At 37.3% G+C, this 26,357-nt stretch overlaps 5 protein-coding genes across 5 annotated transcripts in view; 1 reads left to right on the top strand and 4 right to left on the bottom strand.

Annotated features, from left to right (window-relative positions):
* The window catches only part of LOC128014423 (histone H4), a 201,962-nt gene that overhangs the window by 61,379 nt on the left and 114,226 nt on the right, over positions 1-26,357 (bottom strand). The window lies entirely within an intron of this gene.
* Positions 52-1,161, bottom strand: LOC128014402 (histone H2A-like). Its single transcript, XM_052597986.1, has one exon. It carries the CDS (start codon positions 1,057-1,059, stop codon positions 673-675), a length of 387 nt encoding a protein of 128 aa, XP_052453946.1. The 5' UTR covers positions 1,060-1,161; the 3' UTR covers positions 52-672.
* On the bottom strand, positions 1,508-2,437 carry LOC128014384 (histone H1-like). Its single transcript, XM_052597966.1, has one exon. It carries the CDS (start codon positions 2,279-2,281, stop codon positions 1,643-1,645), a length of 639 nt encoding a protein of 212 aa, XP_052453926.1. The 5' UTR covers positions 2,282-2,437; the 3' UTR covers positions 1,508-1,642.
* On the bottom strand, positions 6,053-7,373 carry LOC128014417 (histone H2B-like). Its single transcript, XM_052598002.1, has one exon. The coding sequence runs from the start codon at positions 7,358-7,360 to the stop codon at positions 6,986-6,988; it is 375 nt and encodes a 124-aa protein (XP_052453962.1). The 5' UTR covers positions 7,361-7,373; the 3' UTR covers positions 6,053-6,985.
* LOC128014075 (piggyBac transposable element-derived protein 4-like) lies at positions 11,222-13,949 on the top strand. The gene is made up of 3 exons (XM_052597301.1): positions 11,222-11,364; positions 11,825-11,905; positions 12,049-13,949. The coding sequence occupies exons 1-3, from the start codon at positions 11,222-11,224 to the stop codon at positions 13,613-13,615; spliced, it is 1,791 nt and encodes a 596-aa protein (XP_052453261.1). The 3' UTR covers positions 13,616-13,949.

Below are 26,357 nucleotides of genomic sequence, written 5' to 3'. Positions count from 1 at the left end.
AGCGTGAGGCGGCCAATGACAGTGCGTTTCTTGTTTTCGAACAAACAGCTGCAGTCTGCGTTTCCCGCTCAAACGTTCAATGACCCGTTTTTGTTTTGCTTTAATAATTTTATTATCACCAAAAGGCTTATGTAACAGATCTAATTACACTACATGAATGTTTTAAAATGTAAACTTATCTTCATTATTCCAGTAAAACATATGACCAATGTGTATTTTTATCATTTAAGGATACTTTTGTGCTGATCCACTCACATTGAATTAAGTAAATAGTACACACACAAAAAAAAATATTTTCCGTCTTTATTTGACGCTCTATTCTAACTACATGCTTTAAAAACATATATAATGGTTCAAACTAATTTCCTAGTCTTTTTCCATTCGATTTTCTTTGTATTTATATTACTTAAAAGGCCGTACTATATGTATTGTATTAATCTAACTGAGACTTGTTATAGGAATTCTGTATAATTGCTCTTTTAATGATTTTGATTGCTTCCATTGTCCTCATTTAAGTCAGAAGTTTCTGCTACAGGACTAAATGTACATCGTACAAATTCACACTACTGGTAACACACATACAACGCGAATCGTGTGTACAATAGATACATGCTCTTAAAGAGAAAGTGTGTGGCTCTGAAAAGAGCCTTTGTGAGTGTTGTGTCCTCGTGTTCACTTGGTTTTGGCGGGTTTCTCAGTCTTCTTGGGCAGCAGCACGGCCTGGATGTTGGGCAGCACGCCGCCCTGAGCGATGGTCACTCCGCCCAGGAGTTTGTTGAGCTCCTCGTCGTTGCGCACCGCCAGCTGCAGGTGACGGGGGATGATACGGGTCTTCTTGTTGTCCCGAGCGGCGTTTCCGGCCAGCTCCAGGATCTCAGCCGTCAGATACTCGAGCACAGCGGCCAGATACACCGGAGCACCGGCACCGACGCGCTCGCCGTAGTTCCCTTTGCGGAGGAGTCTGTGAACACGACCGACGGGGAACTGCAGCCCTGCTCTGGAGGAACGAGTCTTAGCCTTCGCCCTGGCCTTACCACCTGTTTTACCTCTGCCACTCATTATTCAAATGTGATAACTTCAACATAAACACGGCTCATATCAAGTAACAGTTATCCAGTTTTAAACAATTCAATTTAAACAAAACAATTCGCTCATTGGTTTAAAGCCTTGTAAAATTTTAAACCAATCAGTGAACTTCCCTCCAACATTCACCGCCAAAGCCACGCCTCCACACCGACTTCGGATCGAGCTGGTTTTAGACGAAACGGAACTTAAGTAAATTGTCAGAGCAGCCTTTTTTGACATCTCTTTACAATAAGTTCACAGTGAAACAAGACCGTGCTTCTACAGAACCAATGTGCAAGATAGACCAAAAAAAAAAAAACATGACTGCGAAGAACTAACTTGGACATAATTAAAATATATGAAACAGGCTAAGTAAAGGTTAAATAAGAACTAATAAGACTGAAAAAAAAAACTATAACACAGGACTGTAAACGTTTAACAGACTGCATAAAATGCACATTCCTGTGGAACAGTGGAAACAAATATTTTAGCTAAGAACCAAAATGCGTTTTTGCTCTTTGTTTGGAGTTAGTGGGTGGCTCTGAAAAGAGCCTTTGTGGAATAAAAGATAAGCTATTTATTTCTTCTTGGGGGCTGCCTTTTTGGGCTTTGCAGCTTTAGGTTTGGCAGCTTTTGGCTTTGCTGCCTTGGGTTTGGCAGCCTTGGCTTTTTTGGGGCTCTTGGCTGCTTTCTTGGGCGCTGCCGGCTTCTTCGCCTTCTTGGGGCTCTTCGTCGCCTTCTTGGCGGCTGCAGCGGCGGGTTTCTTGGCCTTCTTGGGCGATTTCTTAGCGGCGGGCTTCTTTGCAGCTGCGCTCTTGGGCTTCTTGGCAGCAGCGGGTTTCTTGGCCGCGGGCTTCTTCGCTTTAGGAGCCGCCTTCTTTGCCGGTTTCTTCTTGGTCTCGGTTTGTTTCTTACTTATCTTGAAGGACCCGGAGGCACCGGTCCCTTTGACCTGAAGCAGGGCGCCTTTAGTCACCAGGCTCTTGATGGCGAGCTTGACGCGGGAGTTGTTCTTCTCCACGTCGTAGCCGTCGGCGGCGAGAGCTTTCTTCAGGGCGGCGAGCGACACGCCGCTCCTCTCCTTGGACGCGGACACGGCTTTGAGGATCAGCTCACCGACGCCTGGACCTGCTTTCTTGGCTTTGGAGGCGGACTTCTTCTTGGGCGCTTTGGCCGGCGGGGCGGCAGCGGCCGGGGCTGGAGCGGTTTCTGCCATTTCTCAGAGCGGGTTTACAGTCTGTCAAACGCTGAGTTCAAAGATGAGTGTCGCTCGAGCAGCGCTGCGCTCTTAAACAACAGATGAGAACCTTATAGACTCAACCGAGCCGCTCGGTGTCTGCGCGCCTCCGCGAGCCCCTCGCACTTGTGTTTTCTTCACCTACTTTGAAGGGCAAAATTCGAGTGACAAAACAGTTTGACGCAGTAAAAACCAAGCGAAGACCGAGCAGAGGTTCTTGGCTTTCTTTGGAGACTAAAACCCGCGGTGAAGAAATGTTCCTTTTGACCTGATCGGGTCAAACTCAAGGCGAGCATCAGCTACGGCACAAAGCCGCGTGTAAATATAATGCATCGTTTAACTGGAAAAGTTGATAAAATATTAAAATCTTCATCTGTATGTTTCAGAAACAGTTTGAAAATGCATTTGATGTAAGGTGCATCAGTGAAGGGCGTGTGCAGTGTTTTATACAGCTGTTGTTTTGGGCAGCTTGAAGCACAAACACACGGAGGCTTTGAGTCTGTTTGTGACTCGTGTCAGAGGAGCAATTCAGAAAGAAGCTTAATTGAAAACTCCGAGTATCTTATCCCTGAAATGAAGGAAACTCTAGGAAACTTCAGTTTCATAATGCGAGGTTTGTCAAATCTGAGAAAGCAGTGTAAGTCGAGACTGTTTCTAAAAAAAGAGAGGTTACTACTCGGAGTATTTAAGTTAACAGTGTTAACTTACTCTGTGAACCTAACCTTGTCAGGAGTAGCTTTCTTCTGTCTTGCTTTAAGAACATCTAAAAATTCTAAACTCAAAATGCATTTTCTATGCAAAAATATTGTAAGATATTTAGTCAATTAGATCTGCATTTTATGTGAAACATGTAAAGTTGTCTACTGGGTATACCTTACATAAGATATATACATTTCTTACCCCATCGGCATATCTTACAGTATGTCTAATATCTTTTTCGTTTTTTGCAAAACTATAAACACAAATCTAAATCTTTTGCCAGTGGTCTGAAAAAAAATAAATTAAGACAGTGAAATAAAATAAAAATAAATATGGGCATAAAGGCAAAAGTAGAAAGTCCACTTTCAGAATTCGTAGCTCTTCCATTGTCCTCTGTCTATATTTGCTTTCCAACTGAAGGTTCATGAGATGTACATTAGTTATACCAGAGAACTGTTTTATCATTGCTTGATCTATATTCTCTTCATTAGTGAACATCAATACTAACCCAGTGTTTTGCAGCTCTTGGGACAGACATGAGATTGAATAAGTAGCTACTTTGATCTGAGAAATGCACTAAAGCCACTGAGAAAAACTGTAAGCTGACTTTGGCCCTTTTATCTCCATGGAAGGTTTTGATTGGTGTGTGATCAGTTTTGACTCCTAGTGTTTCCACTTGGGTCATTGTGTGCTGAGCTCAAGCTTTGCAGACTTGGGTTAACAGTATACAGTATCTGTGGAAGCACAGAAATGAGATTCATGAGTTGAGTTTTGCAGTAACAGGTCACCAAATCTGACTCATGTGTTAAAGCAGGAGAACAGTGTTTATAGTTTAGGGAAATGGGTGTGTTATTTTAAAAATGGTATTATGGTTTTGAAGCATTACTGTAGTTCAAAAGCCTGTTTATAGTGTTTTAGCAATCAAGAAAAAGTATTTCTGGATCACTTCAGCAGATGTCTTCAATGTGAGAGTGACAGCAATAGATTGTATTAGTTTCCTAAAAAGGAGTAGAAATTCTTACAATAAAGGAAGTCCATACCAAAGGGTTACACTTGGTTCATATGGCTTTAGTGTAAAATGTTTTCTATTTAAACTGTAACTACAGGTACTGGTCATATAATTAGAATATATTCAAAAAGTTGATTTCACTAATTCCACTCAAAAAGTGAAACTTGTATATTATATTCATCAAATACACACAGATTGATATATTTCAAATGTTTATTTCTTTTAATTTTGATCATTATAACTGACAACTAAGGACAATTCCAAATTCAGTATCTCAGAAAATTACAATATTGTGATAAGGCTCAAAATTGAAGACACCTGGTGCCACACTCTAATCAGCTAATTAACTCAAAACACTTGCAAAAGCCTTTAAATGGTCTCTCAGTCTAGTTCTGTAGGCTACACAATCATGGGGAAGACTCCTGACTTGACAGTAGTCCAAAATATTACCATTGACAACTTGCACAAGGAGGGCAAGACACAAAAGTTCATTGCAAAAGAGGCTGGCTGTTCACAGAGCTCTGTGTCCACGCACATTAATAGAGAGGCGAAGGGAAGGAAAATGTGGTAGAAAATCCACATTGCTTGAGGTCCAATGTAAAGTTTCCACAGTAAGTGATGGTTTGGGGTGCCATGTCATCTGCTGGTTTTGGTCCGTTTCCAACAGGACTTGGCACCTGCACACAGTGCCAAAGCTACCAGTACGTGGTTTAAGGACCATGGTATCCCTGTTCTTAATTGGCCATCAAACTCACCTGACCTTAACCCTATAGAAAATCTCTGGGGTATTGTGAAGAGGAAGATGTGATATGCCAGACCCAATAATGCAGAAGAGCTGAAGGCCACTATCAGAGTAACCTGGGCTCTCATAACACCTGGGGTGCGTTTCCCAAAAGCATATTTGTTGGTTGCAATACAACTTCCCATTGCCAACCAACTAAGTTGCTAACAGATTATCAACTATGCTTTTGGGAAACGCACCCCGAGCAGTGCCACAGACTGATCGACTCCATGCCACCCCGCATAGCTGCAGTAATTCAGACAAAAGGAGCCCAAACCAAGTATTGACATGTGTATTGCTCATACTTTTCATTTTCATACTTTTTAGTTGGCCGAGATTTCTAAAAATCGTTTCTTTGTATTGGTTTTAGGTTTTATTCTAATTTTCTGAGGTGCTGAATTTGAGAGTTTCATTAGTTGTCAGTTATAATCATAAAAATTAAAATAAACATCTTAAATGTATCAGTCTGTGTGTAATGAGTGAATATACAAGTTTTTCTTTTTGATTAGAATTAGTGAAGTAAATTTACATTTTAATGATATTCTAATTACATGACCAGCACCTGTATACTACATAATTAAACCTTTGCAGACCTAATTTCAATGGGCTAGGTGCACAAGATGGCGCCTGTGAGCTTCAGCGACGCGATCATACGCGGGTGTGTGCATATTTATTTCCGGTCTTGCAACGATCGCATTGACAGTAAGGGAAACTTACATACGAAACTTGGCTAGATGTATAAAATTAATTATTTTCAAATTTAACAGCCGATAGTGGTATATCAAAAACATGGGGAAAGATCCTCCCTACATTTTGCGTACCTCTGTGTGGAAATTCAGCAAGATACATCGCGGAGATTGCTTTATTCTTCTGTTGATTATATGACGATCAGCGTCGGGTCAGGTCCACAGGGATTTCTTCTTTCAAACATGCAATACTTTTCATTTTCGAAGAGCTGGTTTTGTTCTGCCTGTTATTTAGGATCAATGTTTCTGATTGTCAAACAAGACGCAGTGAAAGTGAAGTGACATTCAGCCAAGTATGGTGACCCATACTCAGAATTTGTGCTCTGCATTTAACCCATCCGAAATGCACACACACAGAGCAGTGAACACACACACACACACACACACTGTGAGCACACACCCGGAGCAGTGGGCAGCTATTTATGCTGCGGCGCCGGGCATGGGGGTGAGCAGTTGGGGGTTCAATGCCTTGCTCAAGGGCACCTAAGTCGTGGTATTGAAGGTGGCGAGAGAGCTGTTCATGCACTAACATAAAGCATGTTTTATTAACTTTATTCGATTACATAATTTATAACTAACTGTACAATTAAACGTAATATAATTATGGTAGGTTTGCCTTAAATTAAAGATCGCTGTTTGCATTCGTGTGTGTTTTTATCGGTTTATTTGTTTTGTGAAAGCTCTGCAGCATAAATCATTATCTGTCTATGAGCAGCCATGTATATTGTTATTCTTTTGCATTAATTATCAGATTAAACAGATTTTTACTGTGATACTTCTGAAGATAAATCGCAGCCTATGTCTCATGAGGTAAATAAAATAATAGAAAAAATAAATTAATAATGCAAACATTTTCGAGAAATAAGTAATTTGTACATTCACATATTTGGTAAGATAAAAATACATTATGTGACTGTGTATACACACCATGAGTTCAACTTTTATTTCGTGAACAGTAGGGAACATTAGTGTATTTAATTCATTCACCGGACCCAAACATACGCAAGTTTCGAATCCACTGGCTCAGGTGACATTTATAGTAATAATATCAGTGTATATCGTATTTGAAGTGATATTATAAACCCTGTAAACATATAGAAGGTAATATTTGAATTTCTCCGGTTATCTACACTGACGTTTAGCACAATCAATCGAAATTTAGAATGTGTGTGTTTTAGATTCCATTTACTGAAACAAAGTACTCTTAAATACCCAAAAAAGAATTAAAATCAGAATCACATACACCTACAAATAAGAGCGCAAACCCTAGATATTGAAGTCACTTAATTTTCAAAGATCGTTACTATAAGGCTGCTACGTGTAATAACGGGTTTACCCACTAGATAAACAAAACTCTAGCAAAACCAAAAATAAGTACCCCAAACTCTTTAAGTGATCTGATGGGTGCTCTTAAAAGAGCCTTTGTGTCTCGCAGTCGGAGCGGAGCTCTACTTGGAGCTGGTGTACTTGGTGACGGCCTTGGTGCCCTCAGACACGGCGTGTTTGGCCAGCTCTCCGGGCAGCAGCAGACGCACGGCGGTCTGGATCTCTCTCGAGGTGATGGTGGAGCGCTTGTTGTAGTGAGCGAGACGAGACGACTCACCGGCGATGCGCTCGAAGATGTCGTTGACGAAAGAGTTCATGATCCCCATCGCCTTCGAAGAGATGCCGGTGTCAGGATGGACCTGCTTCAGCACTTTGTACACGTAGATAGCGTAGCTCTCCTTCCTGGACTTTCTGCGCTTCTTTCCTCCTTTAGCGGTGGTCTTAGTGACGGCCTTCTTGGAGCCCTTCTTGGGAGCGGACTTCGCTGGTTCAGGCATGTTAGTTCAGATGAATAGAACAACACAATAAGTGTTTAAGATAATGGACTGGGGATTTATTGAATGCTCATGCTAATTTAAGATGGGTAGCTGCTATTCCCCGATTGGGTCTTTTCGCACAATGAATGAAAGGAACATATTTCATTGGTTAGAACTCGGCGGGCTAAGTAACATCAACCAATCACAGCCTTCTAAATCTGACTGCTTCCGGTCTCTTTCCACACACACTTCTAAGTTCTTTGTCTCACTATCCCGCTCAAGATGTCTGTGATAAACACACACGCATTAAGAAAGAATACAAATGTTAGTTTTCATTGTTTTGCACATTAAATTAACACGGCTTTAATTTAATATTAACCTGTTTAATCACGAACATATCGAAATGATGTGTTATTGGCAACCCATTGTGTTTTATGGTTGGTCACAATTGTGGGACAAATTAACATATTTCTGCAGTCATACAAAATATTATATATCTCCACCCAGCTATTTTAAACTGTTTGATCACATTATAGGGTAATATCATGCACTAAAAACCCTTGACAGGAATACTGAGATAAAAGGCAAAAATAAAAAATGCAACCATTAATGTATTTCAAAGTTGTTCATTCTTTGTAACATATTTCAATAAATCTGTATATTAATGCTACCAGTGTTATGAGATTAACATTGTAAATTATTTGTAACATTGCAATATTTTGTCATTGCAACATTTTAGTCCATTTTTCACTAAGAACTGTAATTGGATTTATATTGTGTCCCTAAGTTCACTGTTATCCCAGCGGTCACTATTGTGACTAGGGCTGTAGCTATCGAATATTTTAGTAATCGAGTATTCTACCAAAAATTCCATTGAGTAATCAGATAAAATGTGTTTTTGCTTTAAAGTGCAATTTTAATTATGCCAGAGAAAATAAGACTCCTGTGTCTCTTAAAATTAACAACAAAGTTTCCTTTTTTATAAAAATATATATATATATGCATAATATATATATATATATATATATATATATATATATATATATATATATATATATATATATATATATATATATATATATATATATATATATTATGCATAGAATGCAATCAAAAATAAAATTACTAATTTACTTATCTTTTAATTATTGAAAATTAACTTAACTTTTTGGTAAACAAAGGGGATATACTATAAAAAAACAAAACAAAAGGGCCAACAAGTGCTAAGCATCTCTCGGGGAACTCCTTCAAGACTGTAGGAAGATCATTTCAGGTGACTACCTCTTGAAGCTCATCAAGAGAAAGCCAAGAGCGTGCAAAGCAGTAATCAAAGCTAAAGGTGGCTACTTTGAAGAACCTACAATATGACATATTTTCAGTTGTTTCACACTTTTTTGTTATGTACATAATTCCATATATAATTCCACATTTGTTAATTCATAGTTTTGATGCCTTCAGTGTGAATCTAAAATTCTCATAATCATGAAAATAAAGAAAACTGTCTGAATGAGCTGTGTCCAAACTTTTGGTTAAATTAGTGTTTTATGTGTTTAATGTTTAATGTGTATCTCAGAAACTGAATAGCACTTAAATGCACTTAATTCATCTATCGACTTTATTATCATTATTTAAAGTACAAGTACAGACAGAGAAACAATGGGTAATAATTAAATTTTTATGTTTGATGCATGCAGTGCATTCTATGCATTTAAAAAACTAAACTTATATTTTTTTTTCTAAAAAAGGAAACATATATATATTTATTTATTTTTTTATTTTATTTTTTCATCATCCTCTTCACATGAGCAAAAACGTCCTTGGCTTAACAGCAGAGTGGACCGGTATACTACGGTATATTTAAACTTACGAGTGTAACCTTTTATATGTTTGGTTAGCTGTACTTTATCTTAATAATGAACAGACTGCGATAGAAGTTTGAAATTAAATGCACTTTAGATGTTCTGTGTCATTTATACCAAACACAAATGTTACTGGTTGCTAGTGTGTTTACAGCACTACAATTATTATATATATATATATATATATATATATATATATATATATATATATATATATATATATATATATATATATATATATATTAAGATTTAAGTTTACATATACGTTCCAACAAGATTGAAAAATTAAGATTTGAGAGATGGTTCAAGTCAGTGCTCAATAAATGATGATGAGTCTTAAATGTTGTGCATCCACTTATTATCAATGTGACATTTTAGCATGCAAATGAAGGGGAAAACTTCAAGATATCGGCCCTATAAATCAGCAGCGCATATCAGCCATCTGACCCTGACCTCTGAACATCAGCATCGGCTATAGAAAAACCCATATCGGTCGTTCTCTAGTACATACAATATTATATTGTCTGTCACTTCATCATCGAGCTGTCTAACGTACCATGTCAATATTTTATAATGTAACATACCAACAAACATTTATCCCAAAGGTCTAGTTTTGGGTAACTTTTGATTCATGTTGACTGCTTCTTCAGCGGAAACTAAATGTGTTTGTAAATAGTTGCTTAGGTGCAAATGTTTAGAAAGTGGTTTATGGATATTGATGCCCCATCAACAGACACAAAGCGTGTCTCTATTGGCTTATATATCTGACCATCACTTATGCCTGCACTATAGCATGTTACATTGGAAAATCAACTATTCACACTTTTCTAAGAAAATGCCTTCACATGCACGTCATACAAGAGGGTCTTAACGAGTTCACATTAACACTCATTTTACATCTTACAGTTTAATTTCTCTTGTATACAGCCAGATATTTACAGGTGCTTCTCAATAAATTAGACTGTAGAGGAAAAGTTAATTTATTTCAGTAATTCAACTCAAATTGTGAAACTTATGTATTAAATTAAATGCACACTGACTGAAGTAAAGTAAGTCTTTGGTTCTTTTAATTGTGACGATTTTGGCTCACATTTAACTAAAACCCACAATAAGTGACCGCTGGGATAAGAGTGAACAGTGTATATAAATCCAATTACAGTTCTTAGTGAAAATGACAATAAAATGACAAAATATTTCAATAAAATTTAAATGCAGATGTTACAAATAATGTACATTGATGATGTTGTAATACTCTAAGCATTAACATAAAAGCGTGATGTTATATTTTACATAAAAGTATCCATTTTGAAATGGTGTGTTGGTGAATTGTTTATGTTATATCTCAGTATTTCTATCAATGTTGCATAGTGTTTATTTATTCATATATTTATTCATGTATTTATAATGCATAATAGTAGCCCTAGTATGTAATAAAAGAGTTTAAAATAGCTGAACTAAGATATATATAACAATTTTTATGACTGCAAAAATATATGTTAATTCAGTAGACACATTACCAATTGTCACAGACAATAAACACATTTTTCAAACACTTTTCCAAAAATATAATGAAAAAAAAATAGTATTATTATAATTATTTCAAAGAGTTACTGATGACACATTATTTGGATATTTTCATGTCTGGAAAAAAATTGGGATTAAACAGGTTAAAGCATGCCAACATATTCTGTTACACTAAATAAACAAACTAATGATCTTTAAAAACAGCATCATATGATTTGTTTAAGAAAGTCTTTAAAAACACTTTGTGAGGCTTGCAAAGGGGTAGAAGAATACAACATCTAAGAAAAGTAATACAGTTATGTTTACAAAAGGCAAAGTTTGATGACGGGTCTCTGTAATGTTTTATCTTGATCTGCACACACACACACACACACACACACACACACACGAACTGAGCTCTATTCATATGCTAATGATATGATGCAGTCATATGGTTAACGCCCCTCATCACTACTATAAAAGTGGCAGTACAGTTCAGCTTGTTCACTTTTTAATCATGATGGCACATGAGGAAGCTCTTCAGATGACCACAGACAGCGAAGAAGAAAGCACTTTTCCCTCAGAAGAAGAGGAAGACTTTGATGATGAACTCCTGTATTTCGAGGAGCGCTGTGATGCTGCAGAGAACCCAATTTCTAAAGAGTAAGTCATTTATTCTGACTTTGATTAGTAACTAGAGTCAAATATACCTTATTATTAGTTAGGGCATGATTGTAACACTGTTTAAGACCTATTGCCAGATTAAAATCAGTAAGTTAGCCCATGACTGAAATACATAGTCCTTTTCTTCATTATATCTAACTGTAAATGTTGTACCAATGTGAACGTTTTGTAATGTACCATTAGATAAAATCAATGTTTAGACTATATCTAACTTTTGATTTGTGTTGACCGCCCTTTATAGCGGAAACTAAGTATGTTTGTAAATAGTTGCTTAGGTGCAGATGTTTTGAAAGTGTTTTATGGATATTAATGCCCCATCAACAGACAAAAAGGATGTCTCTTTTGGCCTATATCTGTTAATTGGCCATAACTTATGCATGCACTATAGTACGTTACCTTTGACAAAAAAATGTTTACAAACTAATTCTTTATTTTCTAGGAAAATGCCTTCAAGTGCACATCACACAAGGGCGACACACAAGCGTCTTTCAGCTTTCAACTCAGTTGAGAATCTTAACATGTAAGTGGATATTTACCCGTCATTTTACCTCTGACAGTTTAATTGTGCTTGTATAGTCTACTGTCCGATGTAGAAATGTTCACATAATGGATACACATTTGTAAATTGCTCCTCTTGATTATTTCTTTCTTTGTTTTAAACAGATGTGAGAGTGACAGTGACCAGATGTCTGCTGCAAAGAGAGCCAGGACTCTTTCATGGAAAGCAGAGACTGATGTTGACCAGGTTCCTCAGACTCTGAGATTCCTGCCTGCTCGGGAACCAGGACCACAGTTGTCTGCTGCTGACTCACACTCTCCCATGAGTCTTTTCAAACTGTTTTTCACAGAGAGCGCCGTGGAAAACCTGTGCCACAACACAAATGCTCAGGCTGCCAGGGCAATGTCAAAGGGTCACAAGTACAAATGGACAGATGTCAGTGTTGATGAGCTGTATCGCTACATCGGACTCATATTCTACATGTCTGTGCTGAAGATGAGCTCCATCGCTGACTACTGGCGGCACAACAGTCCTTTCTCTCTGCCTTTCCCCGCCACAGTTATGTCAAGGGACAGATACCGCACCATTTCCTGGAATGTACACATGAGTCACCCAGACGCAGACGAGGAAAACGACAGAAAGAGGGGCACAGACCAACATGACCGTCTGTTCAGGATCAAACCCCTCATGGACACGATTCGTCTTGCGTGCAAAGCCTTCTATCATCCTAGAAGAAATCTAGCTGTGAAGGAGAGATTGGTGGCATGCAGAGCAAAGACAGGAATGAGACGGTGCACAAAAGTCAAGCCGACAAAGTTGGGATTCAAGTTTTTTGACCTTTCAGACTCATCAAATGGATATATTGTGGACTTCTCCGTCTACACAGGCAAGAATAGTTTTCCTGCCGACCGTGGGCTTTCATATGATGCTGTGATGTCTCTCCTGGACCGTAAAGTTTTGGGCTCTGGGTACCATGTGTACATGGATGATTTCTACACCAGTCCAAAGCTCTTCACAGACTTGTTTACTCTGAAGTTTGGTGCTTGTGGGACGTACAGGGAGCAGAGGAAGGACTTCCCGAAGACTGCAGCTAATTCACTGAGCAGAAGCTCCAGCAGGGGATCCATCAGGTGGATTCGGGACGGGCCTCTTGTGTGTGTGAAGTGGATGGACACGCAAGTGGTGTCTGTTTGTTCCACCATACATGCTGCCTATACAGGAGGCCATGTGAAAAGAAACATCAAAGCACAACATACAAAGTCTTTTCCATGTCCTGCACCTGTGACTGCATACAGCCAGCACATGGGGGGTGTTGACCTGTCCAATCAGCTTCTGCAATACTACGCTGCACAGCACAAAACCATGAAATGGTACAGAAAAGTCTTTCTACACTTCTTGGACATTGCCGCCAACAATGCTTTCATATTGCACAAAGAGCTGCACGACAACATGACTCGCAAAGAGTTCATGGAGGAGCTTATTGCAGAGCTCTGTGGCGTGTCACAGAAAGCAGCACCAAAACAGTCCAGCACAGAACATGTGCCAATCCCAGGAGCTGAGCTGACTTCTGACGTCAGAGGAAACGCTACTGTCGGTCGCCGGATCTGTGTGCATTGCAAAGCAGTGCATGGAAAGAGGTCACAAACACCTTGGAAATGCCAGGCTTGTGACGTTTATTTTTGTCTTCAGTTGAAGAGAAACTGTTTCCTGGAATGGCACAAAAGTCTGTGATTGTGTTAAAATAAATCATAGTTTTTCCCTGGTTATTGTTTTTTTTTTTTTTTTTTTTTTTTTTTTTTTCTCGAGGAAATAATTTTCAGCTTTTTGAAACAAATTGAGTTGATTTCTGAAGGATAATCAGAGAGAAGACTAGATATATGGCTGCTGAAAATATATGGCATTTACAGTACTTCACTACATTAATGTATTTATATCGTACTGTATTTTTGATCAAATAAATTCAGCTTTGTTTGAGAAGAAGAGACTACTTTCATTGTAATGTTTCCCAAATTATTTTTATTTTGTATTGTCATGCAATATGTTGTAAGTAAAAAAAAATAAAGAAACCCACAATTCAATAGATAGATAGATTACATTTACTTATCCACTGTGCTAACACCATCCCCCAGATAGATAGATAGATAGATAGATAGATAGATAGATAGATAGATAGATAGATAGATAGATAGATGTGCTCTTGTATGACGTGAAAAGTGTGAATAGTTGATTTTCCAAGGTAACCTACTATAGTGCAGGCATAAGTGATGGTCAGTTAACAGATATATAGGCCAATAGAGACACGCTTTGTGTCTGTTGATGGGGCATCAATATCCATAAATCATTTTCTAAACATTTGCACCTAAGCAACTATTTACAAACACATTTAGTTTCCGCTGAAGAAGCAGTCAACATGAATCAAAAGTTCCCCAAAACTAGACCTTTGGGATAAATGTTTGTTCGTATGTTACATTATAAAATGTTGACATGGTACGTTAGTAATTTCCCTAAGCTTTTTCTTGTTCACTCAACTTTTGTAAAAAAAAAAAAAAAAAAAAAAACAGTTATACTGACTGAAATTAAGTTGTTAGTCATACACTAAATATTTAATTGGGTTAATTTAAGATTGTTAGTTTTGTGGATAGGTGCAATTGTTTTCTAACAAACCTTTTTAAGTCGAGCCAATTCAACTTAATATCAAAAGTTGAGTGAACAAAAAAATCTATTGGAAATTGGTACTAAGAAATATTGTTACGACTGGAAACATTGCCCAAGTCAAAAACTGAAAACAGGGAGTAAATGTAAAAACAAAACATTTATTCTTGTTGAAGGCCTATTGTGTAATTGTAATTTGCAACACTGCAAATTGAAATACTCCAATACAGTAAAACAGTTTTACAAACCCTGCCAATGAACATTATGGGGAACACAAACTTTCCAAATTTAAAAGAGCATTCATCGACAAAGCAATGAGTCACCTAAAATGAAACATTTAATTATCAAATGAAATAAAAATATCATATCAAGTAAACTAATAAGCATTTTACTTTTAGAGAAATCAAAACTATAAATCTTAAAAATAAATAATTTCACCATTACACAATATACAGTAACATCCTAACAAACACCATCATTATGCCAAATGTACCCACCAACACTAAAAGCATCTTAAATTCCCTATACAGTAAGTAGTTTATTATTCAGGGACTGAACTCTGTTGGTGCACTTTTCTCCCAATCCCACAAAGATGTTCTGCACTGCCTCAAATGTGTATTTTATTCCTTTTGAATACTCAGTGTTCAGCGCATAGAGAAGTCCAAAGAGTACCATGAAAGCAGTAGGAAAGTCAGGTAGGTCCTCCATGACCCGTTTCCTCCTGGATGATGCTGTAGTTAAGGCATTTCTTTATTTTGTATGTTAGATATCGTCCTCCATGACTTCAAGGATGCCCAGTTTCACTCCTCTTACTCATACTCATATGTACAAAATAAAAAAATAAAAATAAAAAATCAATTTTGCAAACAAAACATGGCACTGTGGCAAGCAGGACAAGGCTAAGAGGCGGTGGGAACAAGCTCACATGCAAGGCGCACCTGTCTCGTGTTGCACTGAAGGAGGTCCGGGTATATAAAAGGAGGAGCGGCGACAGTGCATGACGAGTGAAGGCCAGGCCTGGACTATTTACGTTATGTTTTATGTATGTGTGTGTGTGTGTTTTTTTTTTATTTAAGTCGTCCGTGAGGGGCTGCTGTTTTAATTTTATTTTGTGTTTGTTCATTTTATATGATTAAAGTTTCGTTTGAACATTTGCCACTTTCTGATTTCCCCTTCCCTGATCCTTTAACGGTGTTGCACTGGAGCTGAATCCCAGGAAGGAGGAGGAGGGAACCGGCGAATGTTCAAAACTTAAAGACAATACAACAGTAAAAGCGGTAGTCCCCACAGAGGACCGTGTATTGTACTGCTTGCCACAAGCACAGTATGTGCTGACCTGATGTAAATACTTGATGAAAACAAACCACATGGAAACCAAGTCAGCACAATTAGTAAATATATCCACACATTTCATAAAATAACAGTGATCAATGGAAATATGACATAGACAAAAGCTAAAAACTTACCAGGCAAGACTTTGATATAGCATCACACTCTCTGAGGTACAATATTATATTGTCTGTCACTTCATCATCGAGCTGTCTAACGTACCATGTCAATATTTTATAATGTAACATACCAACAAACATTTATCCCAAAGGTCTAGTTTTGGGGAACTTTTGATTCATGTTGACTGCTTCTTCAGCGGAAACTAAATGTGTTTGTAAATAGTTGCTTAGGTGCAAATGTTTAGAAAGTGGTTTATGGATATTGATGCCCCATCAACAGACACAAAGCATGTCTCTATTGGCCTATATATCTGTTAACTGACCATCACTTATGCCTGCACTATAGTATGTTACATTGGAAAATCAACTATTCACACTTTTCTAAGAAAATGCCTTCACATGCACGTCATACAAGAGGGTCTTAACGAGTTCACATTAACACTCATTTTACATCTTACAGTTTAATTTCTCTTGTATACAGCCAGATATTTACAGGTGCTTCTCAATAAATTAGACTGTAGAGGAAAAGTTAATTTATTTCAGTAATTCAACTCAAATTGTGAAACTTATGTATTAAATTAAATGCACACTGACTGAAGTAAAGTAAGTCTTTGGTTCTTTTAATTGTGACGATTTTGGCTCACATTTAACTAAAACCCACAATAAGTGACCGCTGGGATAAGAGTGAACAGTGTATATAAATCCAATTACAGTTCTTAGTGAAAATGACAATAAAATGACAAAATATTTCACTAAAATTAAAATGCAGATGTTACAAATAATGTACATTGATGATGTTGTAATACTCTAAGCATTAACATAAAAGCGTGATGTTATATTTTACATAAAAGTATCCATTTTGAAATGGTGTGTTGGTGAATTGTTTATGTTATATCTCAGTATTTCTATCAATGTTGCATAGTGTTTATTTATTCATATATTTATTTATGTATTTATAATGCATAATAGTAGCCCTAGTATGTAATAAAAGAGTTTAAAATAGCTGAACTAAGATATATATAACAATTTTTATGACTGCAAAAATATATGTTAATTCAGTAGACACATTACCAATTGTCACAGACAATAAACACATTTTTCAAACACTTTTCCAAAAATATAATGAAAAAAACAAATAGTATTATTATAATTATTTCAAAGAGTTACCGATGACACATTATTTGGATATTTTCATGTCTGGAAAAAAATTGGGATTAAACAGGTTAAAGCATGCCAACATATTCTGTTACACTAAATAAACAAAATAATGATCTTTAAAAACAGCATCATATGATTTGTTTAAGAAAGTCTTTAAAAACACTTTGTGAGGCTTGCAAAGGGGTAGAAGAATACAAAATCTAAGAAAAGTAATACAGTTATGTTTACAAAAGGCAAAGTTTGATGACGGGTCTCTGTAATGTTTTATCTTGATCTGCACACACACACAAACACACACACACAACAAACTGAGCTCTATTCATATGCTAATGATATGATGCAGTCATATGGTTAACGCCCCTCATCACTACTATAAAAGTGGCAGTACAGTTCAGCTTGTTCACTTTTTAATCACGATGGCACATGAGGAAGCTCTCCAGATGATGACAGAAAGCGAAGAAGAAAGCACTTTTCCCTCAGAAGAAGAGGAAGACTTTGATGATGAACTCCTGTATTTCGAGGAGCGCTGTGATGCTGCAGAGAACCCAATTTCTAAAGAGTAAGTCATTTATTCTGACTTTGATTAGAAACTAGAGTCAAATATACCTTATTATTAGTTAGGGCATGATTGTAACACTGTTTAAGACCTATTGCCAGATTAAAATCAGTAAGTTAGCCCATGACTGAAATACATAGTCCTTTTCTTCATTATATCTAACTGTAAATGTTGTACCAATGTGAACGTTTTGTAATGTACCATTAGATAAAATCAATGTTTAGACTATATCTAACTTTTGATTTGTGTTGACCGCCCTTTATAGCGGAAACTAAGTATGTTTGTAAATAGTTGCTTAGGTGCAGATGTTTTGAAAGTGTTTTGTGGATATTAATGCCCCATCAACAGACAAAAAGGATGTCTCTATTGGCCTATATATCTGTTAATTGACCATAACTTATGCATGCACTATAGTATGTTACCTTTGACAATAAATATTTACAAACTATTTCCTTATTTTCTAGGAAAATGCCTTCAAGTGCACATCACACAAGGGCGACACACAAGCGTCTTTCAGCTTTCAACTCAGTTGAGAATCTTAACATTTAAGTCGATATTTACCCGTCATTTTACCTCTGACAGTTTAATTGTGCTTGTATAGTCTACTGTCCGATGTAGAAATGTTCACATAATGGATACACATTTGTAAATTGCTCCTCTTGATTATTTCTTTCTTTGTTTTAAACAGATGTGAGAGTGACAGTGACCAGATGTCTGCTGCAAAGAGAGCCAGGACTCTTTCATGGAAAGCAGAGACTGATGTTGACCAGGTTCCTCAGACTCTGAGATTCCTGCCTGCTCGGGAACCAGGACCACAGTTGTCTGCTGCTGAATCACACTCTCCCATGAGTCTTTTCAAACAGTTTTTCACAGAGAGCGCCGTGGAAAACCTGTGCCACAACACAAATGCTCAGGCTGCCAGGGCAATGGGAAAGGGTCACAAGTACAAATGGACAGATGTCGGTGTTGATGAGCTGTATTGCTACATCGGACTGATATTCTACATGTCTGTGCTGAAGATGAGCTCCATCGCTGACTACTGGCGGCACAACAGTCCTTTCTCTCTGCCTTTCCCCGCCACAGTTATGTCAAGGGACAGATACCGCACCATTTCCTGGAATGTACACATGAGTCACCCAGACGCAGACGAGGAAAACGACAGAAAGAGGGGCACAGACCAACATGACCGTCTGTTAAAACAAACCCCTCATGGACACGATTCGTCTTGCGTGCAAAGCCTTCTATCATCCTAGAAGAAATCTAGCTGTGAAGGAGAGATTGGTGGCATGCAGAGCAAAGACAGGAATGAGACGGTGCACAAAAGTCAAGCCGACAAAGTTGGGATTCAAGTTTTTTGACCTTTCAGACTCATCAAATGGATATATTGTGGACTTCTCCGTCTACACAGGCAAGAATAGTTTTCCTGCCGACCATGGGCTTTCATATGATGCTGTGATGTCTCTCCTGGACCGTAAAGTTTTGGGCTCTGGGTACCATGTGTACATGGATGATTTCTACACCAGTCCAAAGCTCTTCACAGACTTGTTTACTCTGAAGTTTGGTGCTTGTGGGACGTACAGGGAGCAGAGGAAGGGCTTCCCAAAGACTGCAGCTAATTCACTGAGCAGATGCTCCAGCAGGGGATCCATCAGGTGGATTCGGGACGGGCCTCTTGTGTGTGTGAAGTGGATGGACACGCAAGTGGTGTCTGTTTGTTCCACCATACATGCTGCCTCTACAGGAGGCCATGTGAAAAGAAACATCAAAGCAAAACATACAAAGTCTGTTCCATGTCCTGCACCTGTGACTGCATACAGCCAGCACATGGGGGGTGTTGACCTGTCCAATCAGCTTCTGCAATACTACGCTGCACAGCACAAAACCATGAAATGGTACAGAAAAGTCTTTCTACACTTCTTGGACATTGCCGCCAACAATGCTTTCATATTGCACAAAGAGCTGCACGGCAACATGACTCGCAAAGAGTTCATGGAGGAGCTTATTGCAGAGCTCTGTGGCATGTCACAGAAAGCAGCACCAAAACAGTCCAGCACAGAACATGTGCCAATCCCAGGAGCTGAGCTGACTTCTGACGTCAGAAGAAACGCTACTGTCGGTCGCCGGATCTGTGTGCATTGCAAAGCAGTGCATGGAAAGAGGTCACAAACACCTTGGAAATGCCAGGCTTGTGACGTTTATTTGTGTCTTCAGTTGAAGAGAAACTGTTTCCTGGAATGGCACACAAGTCTGTGATTGTGTTAAAATAAATCATAGTTTTTCCTGGTTATTTTTATTTTTATTTTTTTATTTTTTTTGTGGAAATAATTTTCAGCTTTTTGAAACAAATTGAGTTGATTTCTGAAGGATAATCAGAGAGAAGACTAGATATATGGCTGCTGAAAATATATGGCATTTATAGTACTTCACTACATTAATGTATTTATATCGTACTGTATTTTTGATCAAATAAATTTAGCTTTGTTTGAGAAGAAGAGACTACTTTCATTGTCATGGTTCCCAAATTATTTTTATTTTGTATTGTCATGCAATATGTTGTAAGTAAAATAAAATAAAGAAACCCACAATTCAATAGATAGATAGATTACATTTACTTATCCACTGTGCTAACACCATCCCCCAGATAGATAGATAGATAGATAGATAGATAGATAGATAGATAGATAGATAGATAGATAGATAGATAGATAGATAGATAGATGTGCTCTTGTATGACGTGCACGTGAAGGCATTTTCTTAGAAAAGTGTGAATAGTTGATTTTCCAAGGTAACATACTATAGTGCATGCATAAGTGATGGTCAGTTAACAGATATATAGGCCAATAGAGACACGCTTTGTGTCTGTTGATGGGGCATCAATATCCATGAATCACTTTCTAAACATTTGCACTTAAGCAACTATTTACAAACACATTTAGTTTCACATTATTTGACTTAGTGGGAGCGCATACAGGCTAAACAAGAGCGGTGCAAGAATTGAGCCTTGTGGAACTCCGCATGAAATAGACATCCACTTAGACTTATGCTCTCCTAAACTCACATAATAACCTCTCCCTTCTAAGTATGACCTGAAACATCTGAGTAACATCCCAGAAAGCCAGACCCAGTTTTCCAGTCTCTGTAGAAGTATGTTATGATAGACAGTGTCAAACGCAGAACTGAAGCCTTGTAGTACAAGCATTGATAATTTGCCAGAATCTGAATTTAAGTGAATATCATCTATTATCTATAGTTTTCTGTTTAATTGATTTTTATCTATAAAGTTGTCAGTTAACAGATATATAGGCCAACAGAGACACGCTTTGTGTCTGTTGATGGGGCATCAATATCCATAAATCATTTTCTAAACATTTGCACCTAAGCAACTATTTACAAACATATTTAGTTTGCACTGAAGAAGCAGTCAACATGAATCAAAAGTTCCCCAAAACTAGACCTTTGGGATAAATGTTTGTTCGTATGTTACATTATAAAATGTTGACATGGTACGTTAGTAATTTCCCTAAGCTTTTTCTTGTTCACTCAACTTTTGTAAAAAAAAAAAAAAAAAACAGTTATACTGACTGAAATTAAGTTGTTAGTCATACACTAAATATTTAATTGGGTTAATTTAGGATTGTTAGATTTGTGGATAGGTGCAATTGTTTTCTAACAAACCTTTTTAAGTCGAGCCAATTCAACTTAATATCAAAAGTTGAGTGAACAAAAAAATTCTATTGGAAATTGGTACTAAGAAATATTGTTACGATTGGAAACATTGCCCAAGTCAAAAACTGAAAACAGGGAGTAAATGTAAAAACAAAACATTTATTCTTGTTGAAGGCCTATTGTGTAATTGTAATTTGCAACACTGCAAATTGAAATACTCCAATACAGTAAAACAGTTTTACAAACCCTGCCAATGAACATATGGGGGTTGCACTTTATTTTACAGTACGTGTACTAACATGTACTAATAGTGTACCTACAGTGTATTTATCTAAGAAAGTTCTGGTAATACAAGGTAACTACACGGTGTAGGGTTAGGTTTAGGGGTAGGTTCAGGGTTAGTACATAGCTATTACATAGTTATTGTAATTACTATAATAAGTACATATTATGTACATGAGGAACAGGACTGTAAAATAAAGTGCTACCCATATGGGAAACACAAACTTTCCAACTTTAAAAGACCATCCATTGACAAAGCAATGAGTCACCTAAAATGAAACATTTAATTATCAAATGAAATAAAAAATATCATATCAAGTAAACTAATAAGCATTTTACTTTTAGAGAAATCAAAACTATAAATCTTAAAAAAAAAAAAAATTCACCATTACACAATATACAGTAACATCCTAACAAACACCATCATTATGCCAAATGTACCAACCAACACTAAAAGCATCTTAAATTCCCTATACAGTAAGTAGTTTATTATTCAGGGACTGAACTCTGTTGGTGCACTTTTCTCCCAATCCCACAAAGATGTTCTGCACTGCCTCAAATGTGTATTTTATTCCTTTTGAATACTCAATGTTCAGCGCATAGAGAAGTCCAAAGAGTACCATGAAAGCAGTAGGAAAGTCAGGTAGGTCCTCCATGACCCGTTTCCTCCTGGATGATGCTGTAGTTAAGGCATTTCTTTATTTTGTATGTTAGATATCGTCCTCCATGACTTCAAGGATGCCCAGTTTCACTCCTCTTACTCATACTCATATGTACAAAATAAAAAAATAAAAATAAAAAATCAATTTTGCAAACAAAACATGGCACTGTGGCAACCAGGACAAGGCAAAGAGGCGGTGGGAACAAGCTCACATGCAAGGCGCACCTGTCTCGTGTTGCATTGAAGGAGGTCCGGGTATATAAAAGGAGGAGCGGCGACAGTGCATGACGAGTGAAGGCCAGGCCTGGACTATTTACGTTATGTTTTATGTATGTGTGTGTGTGTGTTTTTTTTTTTATTTAAGTCGTCCGTGAGGGGCTGCTGTTTTAATTTTATTTTGTGTTTGTTCATTTTATATGATTAAAGTTTCGTTTGAACATTTACCACTTTCTGATTTCCCCTTCCCTGATCCTTTAAGGGTGTTGCACTGGAGCTGAATCCCAGGAAGGAGAAGGAGGGAACCGGCGAATGTTCAAAACTTAAAGACAATACAACAGTAAAAGCGGTAGTCCCCACAGAGGACTGTGTATTGTACTGCTTGCCACAAGCACAGTATGTGCTGACCTGATGTAAATACTTGATGAAAACAAACCACATGGAAACCAAGTCAGCACAATTAGTAAATATATCCACACATTTCATAAAATAACAGTGATCAATGGAAATATGACATAGACAAAAGCTAAAAACTTACCAGGCAAGACTTTGATATAGCATCACACTCTCTGAGGTACAAGAGGAGTCCCCATAGAGCTGTAGCATGTCTGTGTGATAAGATGTCTGTTGTCTAGAGGGAGATAAATAATTTAAATTATGGTTTATTTCTGCTTGATTACTTACAGATCATATAAAGAGACTTAAAGAGGGTGTCACTGAAAATGTATTAGGGATGGATAAAGAAATGGCAAAAAAAATTACAAAATAAAAATAATCTACAAAAACTGACAGCAAAAAATGTAATCTACTTCCACAATCTTTTGAAATTAGTTGTTATAATCTTTAAATCTTTCTTTTTGAACGAATATTTTAGGTGAACGAATCGTTCTCGTTCACTGAAATTCCTCCCTCCACAGCAGCGCGGCGTTATAAGCAGCTCAGGTTACCCACAATCCTGAACAATCCCACAGTGATGCATCTGATTGGTGGAGCTCGTGTAACCGTCTGGTTAAACCCCACGAAGGTCTGTGAAGACTGAAGATTTTTGCACGGTAAAAACAATCATGATCTCATTGGCTGCCATGATGGCTTTTTGCATGGAGAAAAACAAAAGTGTTTAAAGGAGTGAAAACCACTTAAGATCATGTCATGTAGTTGAGTGTAGTGTGTCCGAGGGTCAGCTTGTGGGTTTTGTAAGGGCCAGCAAGAGGGACAAGACCTACAAAGTTTTGGTGAGTTTTGCAGGGAGGTTACATTAATTAGCATTATTGTCCACTCTAGGCTACTGTAGACTTCATATGGTAGAGTCATATCAAGCATTTTATAATGCCACTTCCAAAAAAATATTTAGCCTAGGCATACCTTTTTGTGCATTTACTGAACATTTGTGTAATGGCAACGACACGTGTTGATGACTGAGCGGTTATTGCAGTCAGGTACAAAGCACTGCACCATGTTGCTGACATTTTCGTTAACCCCTTTCACACATGCACACAATATATAAAATACACGATGATAAATATAAAAATCAATACACAAGAACTATATAAAACACTATTTTTTTTTACACGATTAATAACTGAAAGAACTGCTATTACTGCATATTCTCTATATAAAATAAAATTAAATGAAAATATGTATAGGTCTTGTACCTTTGACTTTTTTTGTGTTTTCTCTTATTTTTTTTCACTCGAAATGATATGTTATATGCTTATGAGTTCAGCCGTAGCTGGTTATCCTCACACATGCTCTAAAACTCTTTAGAATGAATGAGTAAACCGGGTCAGTTGGCAATTAGCATGTCAATCTCTCAAAATACAAAGCGCAGTTATAGGTACTGTGCACATACGCTTGTTTTCATATTTAGCATACAGAACTACCTTTTGATGTTTAATCCCTGATTTATGAATGTGAATATATAATATACGAACTGTCTGACCAAACAATTACAATGCTAATTATGCAAGAAAACCTTGTGCTTTGTTCATCTGAACAACTTTATTTTTTGTTTTATATATTGAATGCGATAATGCACACATTTTAATAAAGCCAAATCAGATTTTGTCACAAGCAAACACCCTGCTAACACACAACGTAACAGTTACGTAACGTATTGGTAATTTTTGGTAATTCCATGACTTACCAATTGACAACGTAACTACGACGCCGCATGCCGGTAATTGTATTACCATCACATTGGCTGCATCCGAAAACTGAAAAATGCTGCCTTCGGAGGTCGCATTCCAAGGTAGGCAGGCATCAAGGCACGTCTGAAATCAATGTCAGCTTAATTTCCTTTCTTCTGAGATGCCTTCGTCTGTGCGTTTTTTGAAGGCAGCATAGATGTATAATTCGCTGCCTTTGATATCCCAAAATCCTGTGCGTTCCATTATGTGACAGATAAGCCAAAAAATAAAGATGGCGTCTGAAAGTTGCGGTCAGTGGTCAGTTTGTGTGTAAATGTATGTTTCTGAATGTTTTCCACTTTTTATGTAAATTCTAGCGATGAATTAATATTGCAGTAATTAAATATCCACTTAGTTATCACCAAAGCTCTCTATATTTTGCTGTCGATCATTAAACCATTACACTGCCTCAGAAGCCTGTCCGAAATTAAATGCTGCCTGCAAAGTCATTGCCTGATTAGACCGCAAGGCATCAAGTCACCTGCCTAAGTTTTTGGATGCAGCCATTACCAACTCACAACGTCGTCAGTACGTCCTTCCAACGTGACCAGATAACCAAGAACGTCCCAGATAGGTCCTCTATTGGTAATATATTTGTAACTTCATGACTTACTGGCAACGTAACTACAACGTCTTATGCACGTAATTTCATTACCATATTTTTTTGTATGTTCTTTATAGTATAGTGCTATTTAAAAAGTGAAATTAAACTTCAGACACAAGATTAAACGTTCCTTAAAGATAAAATGTGTTTCTTTTCACCAAGTCAGAATATGGACATGCTTTCAATATATAGTGACGTGACATACAGGTGCGCGCTTCCAGAACTGACGCACCGCGCGCACAGTTTTGAGAAGAAAAGTGTTCTGAAACTTTCTATTTCGTAAGGGGTTATGAACGTGAAATAATGACACAGACTGGCTACACAATCTCATCTGCCGCAGATACAGTATCAGGAGGACAGGGCGTTTATTTGAGGCACTTTTCACTTCAACTGTCTCTGACAGGAGAATTGGCTTTTCTGAGGTGAGTCTTACAATTTATAATAAATAAGTAGGTTAATAAAATGTATAAAACAAAGTTAAAACAAAAGTCTAACATCGCTAAAACCATTTTTTTTTTTTTGGTAGAGCATTGCAGTAGCAAGCAAGCAAGCGCAAGGTTGGGGGTTTGATTCCCCGTGAACACATGATAGGTAAAAATTGATAGCCTGAATGCACTGTAAGTCGCTTTGGATAAAAGTGTCTGCTAAGTGCATAAATTTAATTTAATTTAACGTAACTTCTAGCCATTGAGTTACCATGGCAACCATGTACACATCAGCTGCTGGAGAAGACTCGTCTGACATTTTCTCTGCTCTGGTCAGTTATACCAAAGAAAAGATCAACAACTGCGACAGATTGGTTAAATAACACGTTAATATTATCCACAGTCTACTTTAATTACTTTTTGTTAATATAGGTATAAATATTAACAAAAAGTAATTAAAGTAGACTGTGATTATGGTATTTTCCCTGAAATATCTGCTAGCAAGTATTATGCTAGCGTAGAAACATAATTAACGTTATATCATAATAGATTTGAGCTCTTATTAATGAAAGTTTGGGCTTTTAATTACATCTTATGCGTAAAGGATCAGTTTTGATTG

This window comes from Carassius gibelio, chromosome B25 (assembly GCF_023724105.1).
Source record: "Carassius gibelio isolate Cgi1373 ecotype wild population from Czech Republic chromosome B25, carGib1.2-hapl.c, whole genome shotgun sequence".
NCBI lineage: Eukaryota > Metazoa > Chordata > Actinopteri > Cypriniformes > Cyprinidae > Carassius > Carassius gibelio.
Note: the sequence above shows the minus strand (reverse complement) of the source record. Positions and strands in the feature narration are given on the sequence as shown.

Excerpts from the sequence above, each read along its gene's own strand:
- LOC128014075 (XM_052597301.1), top strand. The coding sequence starts at position 11,222 with ATGGCACATGAGGAAGCTCTTCAGATGACCACAGACAGCGAAGAAGAA. Across the intron at positions 11,365-11,824 it reads GAGAACCCAATTTCTAAAGA|GAAAATGCCTTCAAGTGCAC; the intron begins GTAAGTCATTTA and ends TTTATTTTCTAG. Across the intron at positions 11,906-12,048 it reads TCAGTTGAGAATCTTAACAT|ATGTGAGAGTGACAGTGACC; the intron begins GTAAGTGGATAT and ends TGTTTTAAACAG.
- LOC128014417 (XM_052598002.1), bottom strand. The coding sequence starts at position 7,360 with ATGCCTGAACCAGCGAAGTCCGCTCCCAAGAAGGGCTCCAAGAAGGCC.
- LOC128014384 (XM_052597966.1), bottom strand. The coding sequence starts at position 2,281 with ATGGCAGAAACCGCTCCAGCCCCGGCCGCTGCCGCCCCGCCGGCCAAA.
- LOC128014402 (XM_052597986.1), bottom strand. The coding sequence starts at position 1,059 with ATGAGTGGCAGAGGTAAAACAGGTGGTAAGGCCAGGGCGAAGGCTAAG.